The following is a 17807-nucleotide window of genomic DNA, read 5'->3' as shown; positions in this document are numbered from 1 at the left end:
TAATGAGAGCTGTACACGTGTTTCTGTGGGAAAGAATGCCTAATACTGAAACTCTCAGCTCAGTTATGGTGCTCACATCAACACTTCATTTTGGATAGAGTTGCCTATGATTTAGTTGTTAATCCTGAAATAGAATTTCCATATTGATAGTGATTTCATAGTGATAGTTAATATAAAACAGTGATACTACCTTTAAAATAGTAATATTGAGTTTAAGAATCTCACTGTTTCTTTTCCTTCGTAAACAATTGTATGTGCCCTTACAGACAGTCACCGAGCATGAGGAATTAAAGTGCTCCCAGCCCAAAGAAGGTTCTCGTAGTATCTCAAGCTATGCAGACTTAGAGGACAACTTTTAACCAGCTTAAAGCGATTTCTGTGCAACAGCAAGCTTATTTAACTTAACAAAAGGGACAACAAGGGACAAGAGTGCAAAGTCCTCACAACTGCACGGCTCCTGGCCACCTCTGACTGCAGCCAGTATCTGCCCACTTCTGTCTTTCTCAGTCCTGAGGATGGATGGTTGGAGAAAAAGAGGCAATTTTAGCAAAGATAGACCTAGACAGAGTAACTTAACCAGCTTGGCTTAATAACACAGCAGAAGCTATGGCAGCCTCTACTAGCAAGCAGAGAGTAAATTCTCATTAGACTAACATAACAGGAAAGGCCAACACATACAAGTCACTTTATGATGATCTGCTGGAAAATAATTTGCAGCCAAAGCCCCTTGATCCACCCAGTGTCACGACAAAGCAAAGTAGCTTCACTGGTTTTAAATTTTATATGAAAAACTGTTTTGTTTTGCTGAAGCTATCAATTTCTAATTTAATTATGCTGTATATTGAATTCTACTTGTGTAACCCCAAATTGTCAATACATTATTTCACTCCTAAGGATTTCAGGCCCTTTCCTGTAAGACAATGCATCACAGTGTATTGAATTTCTATATCACTGCCCAATTTTTCTTCTTTGCTTGTATACCAGAATTACTCACTGTAAAATACTTATTTTAAAACTCTGATGACAAAGATTGTCCCCAATGTGATTTCAAGGATACATTTTAAACAAACAAAAAAAACCCCTCAGTAATAAATAAGTTGCATGTTCATGGGATAGGAAGCAGAATAATTACTCAACTGCTTTAAATAAATCGTAGTACCTAATGTTAATCAGCTTTAGTAACCTCACAAAAAGGAAGTGAATGTACATTCATTTATATTCATTAACTAGGCAGGTTTTCTATTTTAGGAAAGCAGAGGGGTTATCATGAGATTTTTGTTTCTATACCTCCTATAGAACACTAGTCCTTGGATCAAAAGCGTGACGTTTCACTTTAAACAGATTTTTTTTTTTTTCACGCCTCAGAATTTTCTCTTCAAAACCATATTGAGCAAAAATGATCAGAACTATTGATATATTAAAATAGCAGAAAAATTAAATAAAGAAGATGTGAACCTTAGGGACACTGACTTTCTCAGTGTTGCTTCAAGGGAGAAACAATTTGAAAATGATGATGTAAAGACGGCAATTATTCCTGACCTGAAATGACTTGAAAGCAGAGTTCAGCCGACAAGGTTTTTTTCACCAGAAGTCTGAAATACTTTTAGTTCCTACTGAACTCAGTGCATTGATGTTCAGTGCACCCCGACAAGCTTGGTGTTTGCCTTACCCTTTAGGGGCTTTTGCTGAATGTGGCTTTTTCCAAAATGTGGCTGCTCGGGATGAGATCTGGGGCCCCTGAGCTGATTCTATTTAAAGACTAAAACAATCAAACCAAACCAAAAACTCACCCCAAAACTGAAATGAAACCTCCAAAATTTCCAGATACACAAAGACGAAGCGATTGTTTCAGGCCCCATTATTTTGGGCTGCTTTTCTTGTAAAATGTACCACGTTGCCACTCAAGAAGGCTCTGGGCTGCTGTGACTCTGAAGTGTGAGGAAGCTGCTCAGCATGAGGAACGTGCCTTGAGATAAGGCAAACGGTTTGGTGATAATGGCTACCCCTAATTAGTCAATACTTCTATATATGTATGTACATATCTATATACACCCACAGACGTATGTGTATATAGACCATTTCAGCATTCCCTGGTGCCAAAAAAGCCACATTTTTGGGCATCACATGAAGCCCCAGAAAAGCAGAGACAGTATATCTCAGTCTACTGCTTCCTTTGTTTGAGGTGATATCAGGTATCAGGCCTTGTGTGCCCCAGCGGTGTGGGCAACTCAGAGGTCTGAAGGAGCTGTGCAAGGTTTAATGAAGTGAAGCCAGACTGATCTAAAGCTCTTGGAAACCACTACGCTGAACTTTTAAACTCATTCGTGAAAGGCAGCTGACATCTGATGTAGGAACCAAAACACCAGAGCAAGCTCAGTGCTTGCTGCCCAGTGTGCATCCCCACACAGGAATTTTAGAGGTCAAATACCACAAAAGGTGTATACACCTAAGGAAGAGTTTTCTAACTAGTGCCAGAGTAAAATCTTCCTTTACTACAAGAAGAAAACCCAGGACTTTTTCTTGAGCTGTTCAGTGCAGCTGACCTCCTGCTGCTTTCTTCGACAGGGCAGGCTGGTGTGCAGGAGAGGCAGAGCACACCATCAATTCACTTTCACTGCACACAAAAACCTTCCCCAATGACTACTTTTTGTTCTAAGATGAAGAGAACCAGAAAACTAAGAAACCCAAATTACCAAGAAATACATTTTCCTCTCTCTCTTTTTTTTAAATTTTAAAGCAGCTCTTCATTAGAATGTAGCAAAGCATCCTGCTTTCAATGAAAGCACTGGGAAATGTTTCAGAGAACCACAGTGGTCAAGGGGTCAGGCTACCATTTTCAGCTAACATAAGACAATTGAAGTGAAAAGTGATATATCAGACAGACAGAAAATAAAATGTAGAGCTCTATTACCAAGAAGGTGAACCAGAAAATAGTGTACAAAAACATGCAGACGATTCAGCAATAGGGAGAGAAGAACATTCACTTAAGCACTACTATGGACATGAGTCCCAGCCTTGGGCTCAGACTACATAGTATGTGGGACTACTTCTAAAGACTACTTGGACCAACACTGGTTACCTTTAATTCTCCACTGATGCCTATTAAATGACATTAATGCAGTGGAGCTGTCATGCCCCAAGAGGTCTCCCATAGAGAGCAAGGCACAGGTGCCAGCTCTGAGAGAATAGCATTTCTGTCTGATTTCCATTTCCAACCAGAAACGCCACTGCTTTGTGGATGGCTTGTGAGAGTCCATTGTGGTTCCTTGACACTGCCTATGCAATGCAGGGAAGCTGCCTTCCTTCTGACATCTTGAGATATTTGGGAGCAATTCTTCACCTTGATTGTTAAAGACTAAAAGCAAAACAACCGTAATCAATTACAGCGTTCAAGGCCCAGAAGGAAATTTAAAAATGAGCTTTCAAGGTCAGGGTTTCAGCAGGAATAGATCCTTGTTGACAATAGGCAGAGCTTCCCTGAGCTGATGGCTACATTTGCAGGACAAGTGCACCATGTACATTTTCAGTGTGTTGGAGGAGCAAACACACACATTTAGCTGATTCGCAGCACACAGAAGGGTTAATCTTACATTTCATGGCAGAAGCGAACCCAAATAAGGTCTATGCTATTCAGTCTGAAGAGAAAAGAAATCAATTCTGGTTCCTGTGAGTAGGATTTCACCACTTGATTAGAGAAAGAAATGAATCTTTAAAGTATACTTACAGGAAAGGCACTTTCCATTTGCATGAGAGATGGGAATGGCTGCATCCCAAGTTAATGAAATCAAGTCTTCTGTGTCTGTTTGAGGATTTCATCTATTTGAATTATGCAAATATCAAATATAACTTCATTGTATAAAACTTCAAAATGAGAATGCTATTCACACAACCAGGGAGGCCAAAATAATATCCCCACTCCCCAGACTTAACATTGTTTCATTGAAGGCCAACAAGAGCTTACAATTTGGTTGCACAGCACCGTGTTCAAGCTGCGACGGTCAATTTAGAGGACATTCCTGCCTGTCAGCAAATAAACATTAAGCCATTTTAAATTTCTCTTCCATTTAATAAGGTTAAAGCAATTCTCTCTTGGAGATATGGACTCAAAGGCAGGGTTTTGAGCACTAGAGACTGATGGTCACGTAGGTTGTGAAGGAGGGTACCAAGGCAGGCTGCAGAGTAGACCTATAGCAGCAAGAGGAGTAGCAGCACAGGTGATAATCTTGCCCTTGATTGCACCCAAAATACCGAGGAAATGGACTCTTCACGCACAGGCAGGGACCCATGTATGCACCAAGCTGTAAGGTCCAAGGTCAGCTTTCTGGAAGTCTCCTTTTGGCAACAGGTATTTACCAAGAAAATGTTCAGCTTGGGTAAGCTTGCTGGGCCGCCTTTGCAAATCCAGCACCCTCCCGAAGGAGGATACAGAGTCACAGAGTGCCACACCAAGGTGTGATATACATAACCTCTTCCTTCCAACCCAGTAGAGGCCTAAGCTTTCTGGCCATAGACTTGCCTCCAGTCCCAGCATGGGCAACCGCATCGTGGACTTGCAGAAATGATCGTGTTCTGTGCCCCAGAAACTAAACTAGTTTGGTCCAGCTCCCCACTTTAAGGCTGTCCCTGAACACGTCCTTCTCATGATTAGAAATTTTCTCATTTCTGTCTGTACTCATTCATGGCCTCTATAGACCTATTAGTTCTTGTGCCAATGCCATCATTTAGATCAATGCAGAGAACATGACAATATTTTGTAATCTCAGAGCGTTTGCACTCCAGGACAATGTTTCCTAAATTGTCAATATGTTCTTTATAATAGAAAAGAATGCATTTAAATGTTGGCTTGGACCAGAAGATAGATAGAAAGGGGACATTTGAATTTCAAGTTGCTATCAAAAAGCTTTTCAGAATTCAGTAGACGTGTACGTGACCAGGAATAGAAAGAGGGAAAGGAATCAAGACAATGGAAAGTTTCAATCTCCAGACATTAACTTTTAACAATGAGCTCCCAAGGCTGCCTCCAAGTACACTAAGTGGGGAAAATCTTTTAGGAAGGGCACAAGAGAAGCAGTGAGGGAGAGTAGGTATATACTCACAAACCTCTAGAGGCGATGACTGATCAGATCTACTCTGGCTTTGCTCAGAGACTGCTCCAGCTGAGCAGTGATGGCCCTTTGCACCCATCACACCAGCAGACAGCAGTTTCAGAAGAACTCTCTCATTTTGCTCTTCTATTGCTGGGGGTTTTGTTTGTTTGGTTTTTGTTTGGGCTTTTTGGTTTGTTTTTGTTTTGTTTGTTTGTTCTGTTTGTGTGGTTTGTTGGTTTTTTTTTTTTAATTTTAATAGACCCAATTAGCAAATCCACACTCAGCATGGATTTTAAGCTTTGTAAATTAAGAGTTAATCAAGAATACTATGACTTTCAGACTCAAGTCTCTAAGAGGAAGACTCGTGCATGCTGGAGAGACAGCCCTTTAGCTCTACAACTGAAGCAAAGGCAATTGCAAACTCCCTGACATAAAGCCTAACTTAAACAGGCTCAGCTCCCTGGGCAGTGTCTAAAGATGCACAGCATCTAATTCATTCCACAATGAGATTGTACCCAGAGTCACTCTACACATGGCTGTTACTGAATCAGATTTGCAAGATTTTCAAAACAGGGTACAAATCAGATCTTGTTTTCTTGGTACTCACTGCCCCAGTGTACTTACAAACAACTCAAAGCCAGCTGTGTTCTTCATTTTGCTACATTCAAAAGTACAAACTGGGTTTAGCTTCTGTTAAAGGTTTGTCTTCACATTCTTCAGTCATCTTAGTAGCCCTCTTCTCCAGCCTCAACATGGGTAGTTAGATATTACATTTTTGAAAAAAGTTCAAGTTTAAAAATATATGTATACACACCCATTATACTTCAGTAGCTAAGTTACCCCCATAAAATCATTGTCCAAGATTTTCAAAGGTGTGTGTGCATCTGCAAATACCCATAGATACTTTTACAGATTTGGCAGGAGTTGATGCCATCATCACTACCACTAGAATTCAGGTATTTCAGCTGTCAAGACAAAAAGATCACTTATATACCATCTTTTGAACATCTGTGACACAACCCTTTGCATCCATTTTAGACCTGCTTTTCTGTCTACCGATCAGACAGATCTGTTGAATAAAGTTGTTATAGAAAGTTAGAAAGCTTTTAGCAATTTCACTGTCAGGAGGGCATGGGCAAACTTGACCAGTGTGCTTGCTTTTGACTTCTGTTTGTCCTTCACCATATCATGTTAGTTCTTATCTAATGGTTAAACCTGACACGTTGAAGTCACGTCCACAATACTGTTTGAATCTCTGTGTACCTTATTGCTAGGGTACTGCAATCTTTAGTTAACTTGAAAGTCTGATTGCTGGTCATATCAGTTTCAAGAACATATCTATAGATATCCTTAAGCATTACTAAGAGACTCAGTTGGTGAGGACCTTCATTCTTAATGCCGTTAAAGGACAAATTTAAGTTCAGTTTTATTTTCAAAATCAGGGAGCTCAAAAGTTGTCTCTATTGCAGAGACAGATTGTGAGGCACAGTAAGAAAAAAACTAATACCAGAGCTAATCAAATGAGAAACATTTTGACACACAGAAATACACAGAGATAAAAAAAACCCACACCCAGTAACAAATATGTTTTTTTCTTGAAAAGTTGATGTTTAGGGAGTCAGAAGAGTGTAGGGAAAAAACCAAAATTTGAGAGAGACCATTTTAATCGATTTTTTTTCTTGTCCAATCTAACTTTTTGTTCTACCATCTTAAAAAGCTCATGTTCCTGTACCTGGCTGAAGGTGGTGACTGATTACTTACCTATTTCAGCATGTACAGAAAGTTTCACATTAAGAATAAACATATTGGGACAGACCCAGGACTCATCTGCCCATTCATTGCTCTCTGTGTTGATCCCACATAGACATCTATGGGAGAAGGAACAAGCACAGAGGGATTTTCCTGTGCTATTCACACCAAGGTTTTGGCACTCAGCAATATCAGGACTTCCTAAAGTGGAGATTATATCTTGTTCTTGACAGCACTATCCTTCAAGGTTACATTTAAACTCTTTTGGAGCCCACTTCCACATTCGGCCTCCATAACAAGTTCCACAATTTAAATTTTACACTTGATAGAAGGAGTGCTAGAATAATTGTAGTTATTGCAATTTAATAGAAGAGGTAAACACACATTGAACTCCAGGGATTTTTCTAGGAAGGAGCAATCAGGACGGTCTTTTAATATCTTCAAATCAAAATCACATTCAGATAGCACCATGCCAGATCTACCACTACAACAAAAGCCTGAGCTTGAGGCAGACTCTCTTTTAACTATGTAAGACTATCATTACATTCAACAAAAGCAAAGCAGGCAATATTATATGGATGAGCAAAGCAAGGTGGATTTGCAGAAATTATATGTGAACAGGAGCAAAGTATTTAGAATACCCTCTGAAAGGGGCTGTATCTGAGCTCTTTTGCAGGGTTCAGCTAGAGATTGGAGCAGACTGGCTTTTTGAATATCTGTGCAGATGCTACCTAATAAAACATGAGAAAATAAATCCATTTATGCTGAGTGAGGACAAGGATGGATAGCTAAGCAATGTTATCTTCTCTAATACTCATGAGTATAAAGAAACCCAGACAGAGGTGTGAAGTTTAGTTTCCTGGTAATTATTACATATGCACATCTGTTTGTAGGTGGATGCCATGTATTTTTGAGCGCTCACAGAACTCTCTCTACATGTTTCCGTACCAAGTACACGCTTTCTCGCAGAGAGATCCCCAACTGTAACCCCATAAGCTGCACTTGCAACTGAAATACCTGCTTTTTGAAATTCATAAAAACAAACACAGCAAGTGCTTTTAAGAAAGAATTAAACACTGCAGCCAGAGGCCTAAAAATAGCTTAAAGGGAAACAGGGAAAAGTTAGCTCATAACAATACTAGGGCCTCTTTCTCAGTTTCACCCTTCCTTGTAAATCACTATTTATATGATTAAGAGATTCTTGGCAGACTCATTTAATCCATAATCTTTTGGCCTTGATGTTATTCATGCATCCAGAGAGATCAGAAGGATAACTGCTTTCTCACTTAAATATAGAGCTGGCATCTAGCAACCTAGACATTCTTATGATGCCCTCAAAAAAGGCTAAAAGAGTGCTACAGCACATTGTGCCAAATGTAAGCTGAAATCTTAACTGTTTATCTTCAGTGGAAAACACAACTTTAAAATTCCTTCTTACTAGTTTTTCAGCTGTACTACCTATCCAGTAAAATTATAGCTTTAGGAACTCATAACAATGAAAGGGAAGAAAATAATCTTTAACATACTGGTTGGCAGTTGGTTGGTTCTCAGTTTATAACACAAATGTTGCCTTTAGGAAACCAAAAAGTTATATACAATAAAATTGAAAGCTTCACATTACTAATAAATGCTCAGAAAATAAAGCTCACTTCCATTAAAATTCACAGGCTAGCAATCATTCTTATAGATAATGGTCTTAACATCAGCAAGGAAAACAAAAGATTTAATTTTGTGAAATGTGGTTTAATTGGAATATGAAACAATAGAGAAATAGATAATGCATTTCATTTTCACAGGTGAAGACTTCAATAAATCATCTGTGAATTTGCCACGAATGAGTCCTATCTAACTGGAAAGCTGCAAGAGCAATCTGCATTTAACATGGTGCCTGGCTCAGAAGAGATAGCAAGAAAACAGAGAGAAATCAGAAAATTAATGCTTAAGACAATAATCTCTTGACCGAAGAATGAAGGTAGTAGACTAAAATTGGCAGGACATGGTTACTTAATGCAGGGCTGCTGTGTTTTGTCTGAGGACCATCTATCTCCCTCAACTCATTTCACAGATTCATAGAATAGTTTGGATGGCAAGGGACCTTTAAAGGTCACCAAGTCCAAGTCCCCTGCAATGAGCAGTGACATCTTCAACTAGACCAGGTTTCTCAGAGCCTTGTCCAGCCTGGCCTTGAACGTTTCCAGGGACAGGGCACCTACCATCTCTCTCTGGGCAACCTGGGACAGTGTTTCACCACTCTCACTGTAAGAAATTTCTTCCTTACATGTAGTCTAAATCTACCCTCTTTTAGTTTAAAACCATACCCGTGTCCTGGCACAACAGGCCCTGCTAAAGTTTGTCCTAATTTTTCGTATAAGCCCCCTTTAAGTATGGAAACACAGCAATAAGGTCTCACCACAGAGTTCTCTTCTGCAGGCTGAACAACCCTAGAACATACCTGGGACAACATCTGTATTTCTCCACTTTGAGGTAAATACATCTTAGTGCTTTCTTATCTACTATTAGAAGAAAGAGACAGCTTCCAAGGCTTCTACTTGTAAGAAAACATGTCCTAGAGAGGGTTTGCCATGATACAGAGTGTGTTTTCCAGACACTGAGATGATACAGCCAGACCTCAGCTCCACAAAGATATCAGTTCCCTGCCTGTTTCCTGGCTTATGCTGCCACAGGAAGGGATGTTGCCTGCACTTCCCTCCTTCTTAGCACATACCTAGGGTTGCCAGAACAATCACAGGCTGATAGGTTTATAATCTACAGCTTTGTAAGAGAGAGCACTATTAATAACACTAAGTTCAAGGACAACACTGGTAACAGTCTTTAATGAGGCTTAAAGACTTCTGGCAAAGGCAATATAAGCCAGAAATACTTAAGAAATCACAGCTGTCCACTTAACCTTTGGACAACACAGATGGTAGAACACAAAGAAGTGGAAAGATACTCGCCCTGTACGTGCCGCAGGATATGCTACACTGAAGCAGCATGCCAACACCTACGGCGCACTGTCAGACCAGGTGAAATATTAATAAAGTTCCCTTGTAGGCATCAGCTGAAAGACAGAAGCATGGCTGCAATTTTCACTAAGCACCAGTAAAGCACTCATTGTGCTCATGGGCTTCTTGTGCCCAGAAGACAGTAGTCACATATCCAAAGAAACCGTATCTGTCAGGATATCACATATGGAGAATTACATGGATTACACTAGTGGTGAATTTGGTTCTATGACTACAGTATTTGCAGGGTTAGGTTGTTTTTAAAGCCGTAGACTTTTCATGCTGAAGCAATTTTTAAGTACTCTAATGCAAAGTGTAATCACACATTGATTTTTCCATTAAAACTACAGAAGACTTAAATACCCTGGGGGTGCTGGCCTCAATTAGTCCCTATTCTTCCATTCTTTTTCTCTCTGTACCATTTTGCCATCCCTCGGTGTAGGAGGAAAGGAAGACTGTCTACTTGAGCCAAAAGCACAATCTTCTATTACATGAGTCCAGTTAAAAGCAGCAGTAGATAAATTGCTTTCTGTACAATAGGGAGGAAAATTATGCTCGTTTCTGCTTATGTTCATTTTTAAATTACAATGTAGGAAAACTGAACATACAGATATCTGGATTTTGGAAGTTTGCCTTGAGCCTATTTTACTGTGGATATGTATTTTTCTTAAAACCAAAAGAAATCCCACAGCTCTTCAGAGGAGGTTGTTTGTACACAGTTGACCCAAGAAGCCACAACCCCTGAATGCAGCCTTTGCATTGTCATCTGCTGAATAGCTGAGCTTCAGTTTTGTGCTACCAACATTCAGCAGCATTGATCGGTTTTGCTGTTGACACCAGGTTAATAGTTTTGCAGAGAAGAGGAAAGCAAATTTTACTGAACACTAGTAGGTAAATCCTTTGCTTTTATCTCTCTTCCAGAAAGCAGCACCTAAAGGAAAAGTCTTACTAGTGAGAGAGGGTGGGTGTCCCATTCAGCTGAATGGCCAGACCCCAGTCTGTTGGTGTAAGAGTTTCATGCTCCCTGCTCAAGCCCTGTTACCCATTCCAGTGCCTTTAGTCTCCTACTTGTCTTGCGTAATTTGAAGCCCTGCTCAGGGTAATATATGGATGGAAACACCGTATAAAACAGAGATTAAAATCATATCCAGACCACAATGTATTTATCTTCAGGCACCTCTCCAACAAGGTATCTGAAGAAAGGCAGCTGAGTAGAATGGTTTAAGAAATGAACCAAGAAGAGTCAATGAAGCCTGGTTTAAAGAACATGTGCTGGAGCTGTGTTCTGGAGTCTGATCATTTAGGTTATTCTATCAGTTTTTGTTCTATCCCCAAGCTTTACCTCTTGCAGTAAGGAAAAAACCCAGCCAATTTTCAGCCTATGAAGAAGCATCTAATTTTCCTGTAACAGAAGTCCTACCATTGTCAAGTTATACTGTGCCTGAGTCATCTTCTAGATGACAACCATGTATTTTTCACAACCACTTGAAGTAATCTGCCTCCTGAAAACCCATTTGCCAAGTGCCTTGTGAAATACATTTCCTTAGTGATCTTTGGAAAGGCTATTTCTACACACAATACCTTTATTCTGAGTAAAACATTAACCTGCCAGCACTAGTATATGGAGAAAAAAAAATGTGCTCCAGTTTAAGTTCTAAGAGGTCTTTTTATTTTCTGACTCAAATTTTTTTCTAGCTTTAGCTTATGGCCAGGTGCAGATGGTGCTTACAGTGGCATTGGTATTGCTATAGGACAGCCTGACATTGTTTTAAGTCACCACCAAAAAAGTGGCAGGAGAGTGGCCGGGCTGTCCAGCAGATAGGGCACTAGCATGAGATCCCATTGATGCATTTGTGACTCTCCATGGCATTTGTGGCCTTGATCAAGTCACTGACCTCTTTCTGTCTCGCTGTTCCAGCCCTTCCCTTCTGCCCATTTTACTTGGATTTGGAGACAGGGACTCTCCTTCTGCATCCCTTGCCAGTCTCAGTAAAGCCCCTAACTGCTATTGCTGTATAAACGGACCAGACCTGAAGTTACCTGTACCACACCATGTCACACAAAACCACCACTACTACTGCCTTCAGGTTGATGCTTGGTGTATTTGACATACTTAAGTGTTAGAAAGAAAAAAATGTAAAAATAATTAAAAAAAACCCCAAACTACACACACACACACACAAACCACCACCATGCTGCCTTTCTCAGATGGAGGTGCTGCCATAGATTATGATACACAGTTCCCTTCCCTGTAGGATATTTGATGTCCAGGCATGCAGGTGAAATTCATATTACAGCAAAAGTCCCCAAAGCAGAAAAACTAGAGTTCTGTAGTGATAGTAAAGAGGCAATGGAGAAAATTATCTGTCCCACTTGACACAGGGGAACTGGTGGAGCTGGGCTGGTACCAGCAGGGTCTCCAATTAGATAGGTCCAGCTGCATCTCTGGCTTTTGCCAGCCATTGCAGCTACAACAGTTCTTCAATGCATCCACCTGAACACTTTCATAGCAGCCAGATTGCTTTGATATTTCTTTCTTCTAGAAGGAAGACCTTGGGATGGACAGACATTGCATCACAGTCAGGAGACTGAAAGGCTCTGCCTGGATACTGGCTGGCAAATGGCCACCACCCACAGTGCCTAGTAGCCACATGCAGTGGGACCTCCCTGCTGTGCAAACAGGAGAGCATTGCTCCAAGGGGCAAACTGGAAGTGTCTGCAATGAAAAGCAGAGGATATAGCAACACTAAAGGACTTTTTTATTTCAATGTATCTACTGTGGTAGGCTCGAGGCTGCTTTATACAAAATAATTAATGCTTTTGCTAAAAGCATAAAACTGAAGATACCACAGAAGCTTCAGGAACAATAAGTTTTTCATCTAGGGTAGTCAAAACTTACTTCATTGTAGAGCACATGTTAAGGTCAGATCTAATCTGATGATAAACCATGCAGCTGCTTTTGTATAAATGTGCCTTTGTATTATTGACTAGATTAAGAAGGACGTAGCCATGGCAAAGAAGCAGGCACAGCTGGCATGGAGCTGCTGCTGCCAAAGCCCACCCCACCAGCAGCTTGTGTGGAGGCTCGTCCCACACCGCTCCCCTTTCCCAGTTCAGCTACATTTTCCCTGCTATTCAACAAACACGGGGAAGTTACAGAGCGTCAACCAGTCCCAGCTACACTGCTCACATGGATGGGCTCACCCACTGGAGTTCTAGTGCATGACTCAGAGGATGATTAAATAAATTACACACAAGGAGATTGCAGAAAGTATGCCCCAGTCTACCCAAAAGCACAAAATGCCTAATTTCATGAGGAGAAGCACTAAGCAGAGACTTACATGTTTTTCTTGAAGCCAACAGCAATAGCAGGAAGGAAGTTGAAAGGAACAGCACTGCACAGCTTACTTTATAACAACTGAATTGATTTTCTCCAAAACACTGTGACAAATTTGCATTCCTCCACTGGGACAAATATACCAAAATGTGAGCAGAACAGCCCCTGGAAGTACTCCCTCCCCAACTCCAGGCATGGAGTTGTTTTGGCAGCCAGGGGGCCAGTCCTTCCTCTCCATCATGGTAAGGTATTGTAAGGTAGCCAGAAACAGAAGGAATTGACATCTCTACATCAGGGACTTCAAATCCCCAACCGGACAGCCTGGGCTTCGAGCTGAAGGATTTGACCCTCACAGCCACCTTCCTTGAGCAAAAGCCCCTCCTCACCTGAGTTCAATTTCCCAGCACAGCGGTGCTCTCCTCACTTGGCCCCTTATCACCTTCCTCCTCCACCATCACATAGGGATCACCCCATTTGGAGCCTGTCCTGCAAGCACCAACACTATCTACAGCAAGTAATCTTTCACTTTCACATTTGCAATTAATTTTTGTGAATTTTCTCAAATGCCACACAATAACATGACACTAAAAAACACTAGGTTCCCCTTGTGTCCCTTCTATTTAGCTTTTTCTCATCGTCAGGAGATTTATGAATTTAATCTCTTTTATAGAATGTATCACTTTAACAACTAGAAGATGAAAATGCTAAAGTGTTTTTATTGCTGTTAGATGTTCGAAGACATCATGCTATATACTGGCATTTACATTTCACATTAAAAGTGAAATATGTTAGGAATGTGCAAGTATTTGTTTTAATTTGACCTGTCTGCTAAGTGAAAAACAAAGAGGACTTCTAAATCACTATAGTTAAATTCAGCAATTTGTAAAGAATTTATATGTTCATTTCTTCCGGGTTAAAACTGCCCTAAAGCATCACTCTTATGAAATCTCCAAATTAAATTGCTTTGCACTGTTCTCAGGGATGCAGGCCACAGTTTCTTTCTTCTCACTTTATTAATTTATTTCACAACCCAAGCTAATTAGCAAGACTCATATTAAGAATCTTGCCACTGAAATAATTTTGGAGGATTCATAGAAGTACCTACTGGCTCCAGGAAGCTGAGAGCACACAGAAGGCATCAGACATTAGCAACAGATTCTCTTAAAATAAAGGACAAGTGAATCCCTTCCATTTAGCTTTTTAACACTTTTGCGAGCAGCACCAGGTCTGCCCTATTCCACACTACACCATCAGCAAGCAAGAACAATAATCAAGGAGGTGAAGAAAATCTACAGCTATTTACCTTCACCTCTCAACCTGTAGAACTTGCTACAGGTTTCGGATGTTAGACGAGGCTTTAATGCAGCTATGGAATATAATTTACAAGGGGAGAGACATCAACAAACATTTAAGGATCCCACAGTAGCCCTTAAAGAGCAGAGCTTTCTCTCTTTTCCTGCTTTGTGCAACGTGCTGTATTTAGCATTAGCTGCCAAGCCTCTATCCAAAAATCAGTACTTTTGGTGGAGTAAGGATACCAAGAGCCCTTTTAATCACACAGACATGGAGCCTCTCATCCCAGACTGGCAGACACCTTGCAGGAGGAGATTATTTCTACATTAGATGACACCCTGAGCACAAGGAAGAGCTCTATACAGCCTGGAGTGTCACATCACCCATTTGAAGCCTTCGTCACCCTGTCTGCTGGTACAGGGTGCAGCTCCACCCTTTCCCCAAAGCTCTGAGTCATTTGTCTTGACTTCAAGACAGGTTTTTTTTACTATGTTCCCACCTCTCACACAGGTGCAGCAGAAAAGGAGCTGGACGCCCCCTGCGCTCCTTACCCTGCAGCTTCACATCCCAACCACAGACCATGGCAAAGGCAGGACTAGAAAAGGAAACAGAGAATTCTCAAGTACAAAAAAAAGAAAAAAAAAGTCATAAAAAAAGCTCATCTACTTAAAGCTGCAGACAGACCCATGAGTTTCAATTCCAACCCCCCCGCCCCACAATATCAACTGGGGCACCAAAAAGCAACACAGAAATACTAGGTTTACTGTCCACTCATACTCTAGATGTTTCATTTATTATATCCAGCATCATCTTAAGCAACCCAACAAAACAAGAACTAGCAGTAATTCAGCCAGAACATGATTAAGGGTGCCTCTAAGAGCATCAACAAACGCGGAGACTACATGGATCACAGCCCGGCAAGATTCCAAGTTGGCGAAATGACAGCTTGATTAGTTTTCATCTGACAAATGTGGCTAGAGAGATCAGAATCAACCATAATTCCAAGGTTATAGGCCTTCAAATAAATCCAGGAAAAAAACCTCAAAGAGTGCAACAGCAATTTGCAAGACCAAATCAACTCTCCAGCCCAGCTTTCTTAACACTTGGACACAACTGCTGAGGCTAAATAAGTACCCTCCAGGGAGCACCTCACATTAACAGGGATGTACCTTCAGAGTGGGATGAGCTTCAGATCTTGCAAGACAGTCTTCCCTCCCATCAAGAGCCTTACTAAATATGCACATATTTGTAATTTAATGGGAAAACATGCAAATAGGGCTACTTAATATCCAGGCAACCACTGCCTATTGCTACCCCAAAGGCCAAGCAGCAGCACCCTGTTACGCATGTTGCAGCATGTAGGCATGCAGTATAATCAAACAACATAAATAACAGACTGTAAATGGATTTTTCCTTGTTCTTCTCTCCCACTTGTTCTAACAACAAAAAGAGTGAGTAAAGAACATGCAGGGAAATCAGGTTTCTTAAAATATATAATCGCAACCAAAAGTATCCCTCTCCCTCAATTTGCACTGGTTTCAAACCATGCATCACCAATTTGAGGAAACTTGCTGAAATAAAATAAAAGCTTCTAGGCTTCCTTCCCATGTGGAAAGGGGGCAGGGGAGGCAGAAGAAGACAGGGCTCTTACCCAGAAATAAAGTGATCTGTCTCCTGGTGCTCTTGCCCTCCGAGCTCTCATTTTTCCTTAGGTACTGCTCCTCATGTCTCGGTCCACCCTTCACTGCCACAGTTCCTTCCTTATGGATCATCAGGGCTTTCATCATGCTGCGACACATGAAGGTGACAGATCCCAGCACTATGATGTACACAACAAAGGCACTGAAGATGCTGGCCTGAAAGACGGGCCACTGGGAGGAGAGGCTGGTACAGATGGTCGCATTCTGCTTCAGCTCAGGGAGATGGTGCCTGGGCATAGGCGTGGTGCAGGCAGTCTTACTTTGGTAGCCCTCGATGGCTTCCAGGGGATATTCTGTACCCATGGCAAAGAGCAGGGGCAGAGCCACTATGACAGATGTCCCCCAGACAAAGGCGATGAGCAGCTTCACCGTGCGGGGTCCAGAGACAGCCTTGAACTTGAAGGGGTGGCAGATAGCTATGTACCTCTCAAAGCTGAGCGTGGCCACATGCAGCACTGTGGCATAACTGCAGGCTTCAAAAAGGAAGTAATAGAGCTTGCAAGCCACATTGCCATTGGGGGTGGAAAAGGGACTCCAGATGGCACTGAAGAACTCCATCGGCATGCCCAGCAGGATGACCAGCAGGTCAGAGCAGGCCAGACTCACCATGTGGTCTGTAACCTCCTTCTGCAGGTAGCCTTTCTTCTGCAGGATCCTCGTGGCTTTGATAGTGATGCTGTTGCCCAAAATGCCCGCAACAAAGAGGCAGACATACACTAAGGCCAAAGTGATCTTGATCCAAGAAGACACCTCAAACTCAGGCACATGGCTGTGGTCAATGAGATCAGAACAGTCTGAAGATGATGTCTGTTCTGCCATGAGAAGCCCCTGGGTCAGAGAGAAGGGAGGAAGAGCTTTCCTGCCTTCTCAGGTGCTCCAATTTACAGCAAATAGATCCTTTGTTGCTTTGCCCCTCTCAGCAAGATGCACAGGTCCGAGCAGTCAGGTGTAACAAGCATGTCTCAACTCGCCACACCTGTGGGTTTTGCTAGCAACAGCCACTGAGGCAAAAAGCTGAGCAGGAAAGTGTTTTAGCTCTTACCTCTCTTAATAACAAACATGTCTTGCTCCTTTTGGATTTTCCTCCTCTTTTTCTTTATCTAGTGAAGCCGCCATTCTTCAGTGCTTTTCGGTGTGAACTGCTCTGCTTTCAACACTCGCCTCTTCCTTGTACAAGCAAAGACAGCTCTCAGGCCCAGCATGAGGAAGTCACAGTTTCTGTGTGGTTATAGCTGCTCTGTTAACCATTAACCTAAATCTTGCCTGTCCCTCGTCACTGGCAGTGAAACAGGGTTAGACACAAAAAAAAAAAGGCAAGCCAACCATGCCTGAAATTCACTTCCTGTAATAGGAGCCCCTTCTCAGGAACAAAAAGGTGTTTTCCCTGTTAGGTTGGTGTGGTCAGGCTGAATGTGTGAACAGGCACTGAAGAGAAAGTACCTGCTCACAAGTTTAACATTAACTGGGCTTCAGGCTTTACTTCTACATGCACTAATGCCAAATTTCTTCACTACATTTCTTTTAATGAAAACCTCAGCATCTGCTGCAGCCGCGTTTGTTACGCAGCTTGTGCAGCCACAGACTGATTTACATCAACAGGAGGTTCTGGTTTTTCAATACTGCTGATGAACTGGTA

At 41.6% G+C, this 17807-nt stretch overlaps 1 protein-coding gene across 1 annotated transcript in view; it reads right to left on the bottom strand.

The window, feature by feature from the left end:
• GPR39 (G protein-coupled receptor 39) overlaps positions 1 to 16990 on the bottom strand; it is a gene marked incomplete at its 5' end in the record, with an annotated part of 80681 nt that extends 63691 nt beyond the window's left edge. Inside the window, one exon of the mRNA XM_082055914.1 lies at positions 16123 to 16990. Coding sequence (XP_081912040.1) covers positions 16123 to 16990 — 868 coding nt within the window. The remainder of the gene's footprint in view (positions 1 to 16122) is intronic.
• Between the last annotated feature and the right edge of the window lie 817 nt (positions 16991 to 17807).

The sequence above is a fragment of the Streptopelia decaocto genome, assembly GCF_964273445.1.
Source record: "Streptopelia decaocto genome assembly, chromosome: 6".
Lineage (NCBI taxonomy): Eukaryota > Metazoa > Chordata > Aves > Columbiformes > Columbidae > Streptopelia > Streptopelia decaocto.
The sequence above is the reverse complement of the archived record's forward strand: the minus strand, read 5'-3'. Positions and strand labels throughout refer to the sequence as shown.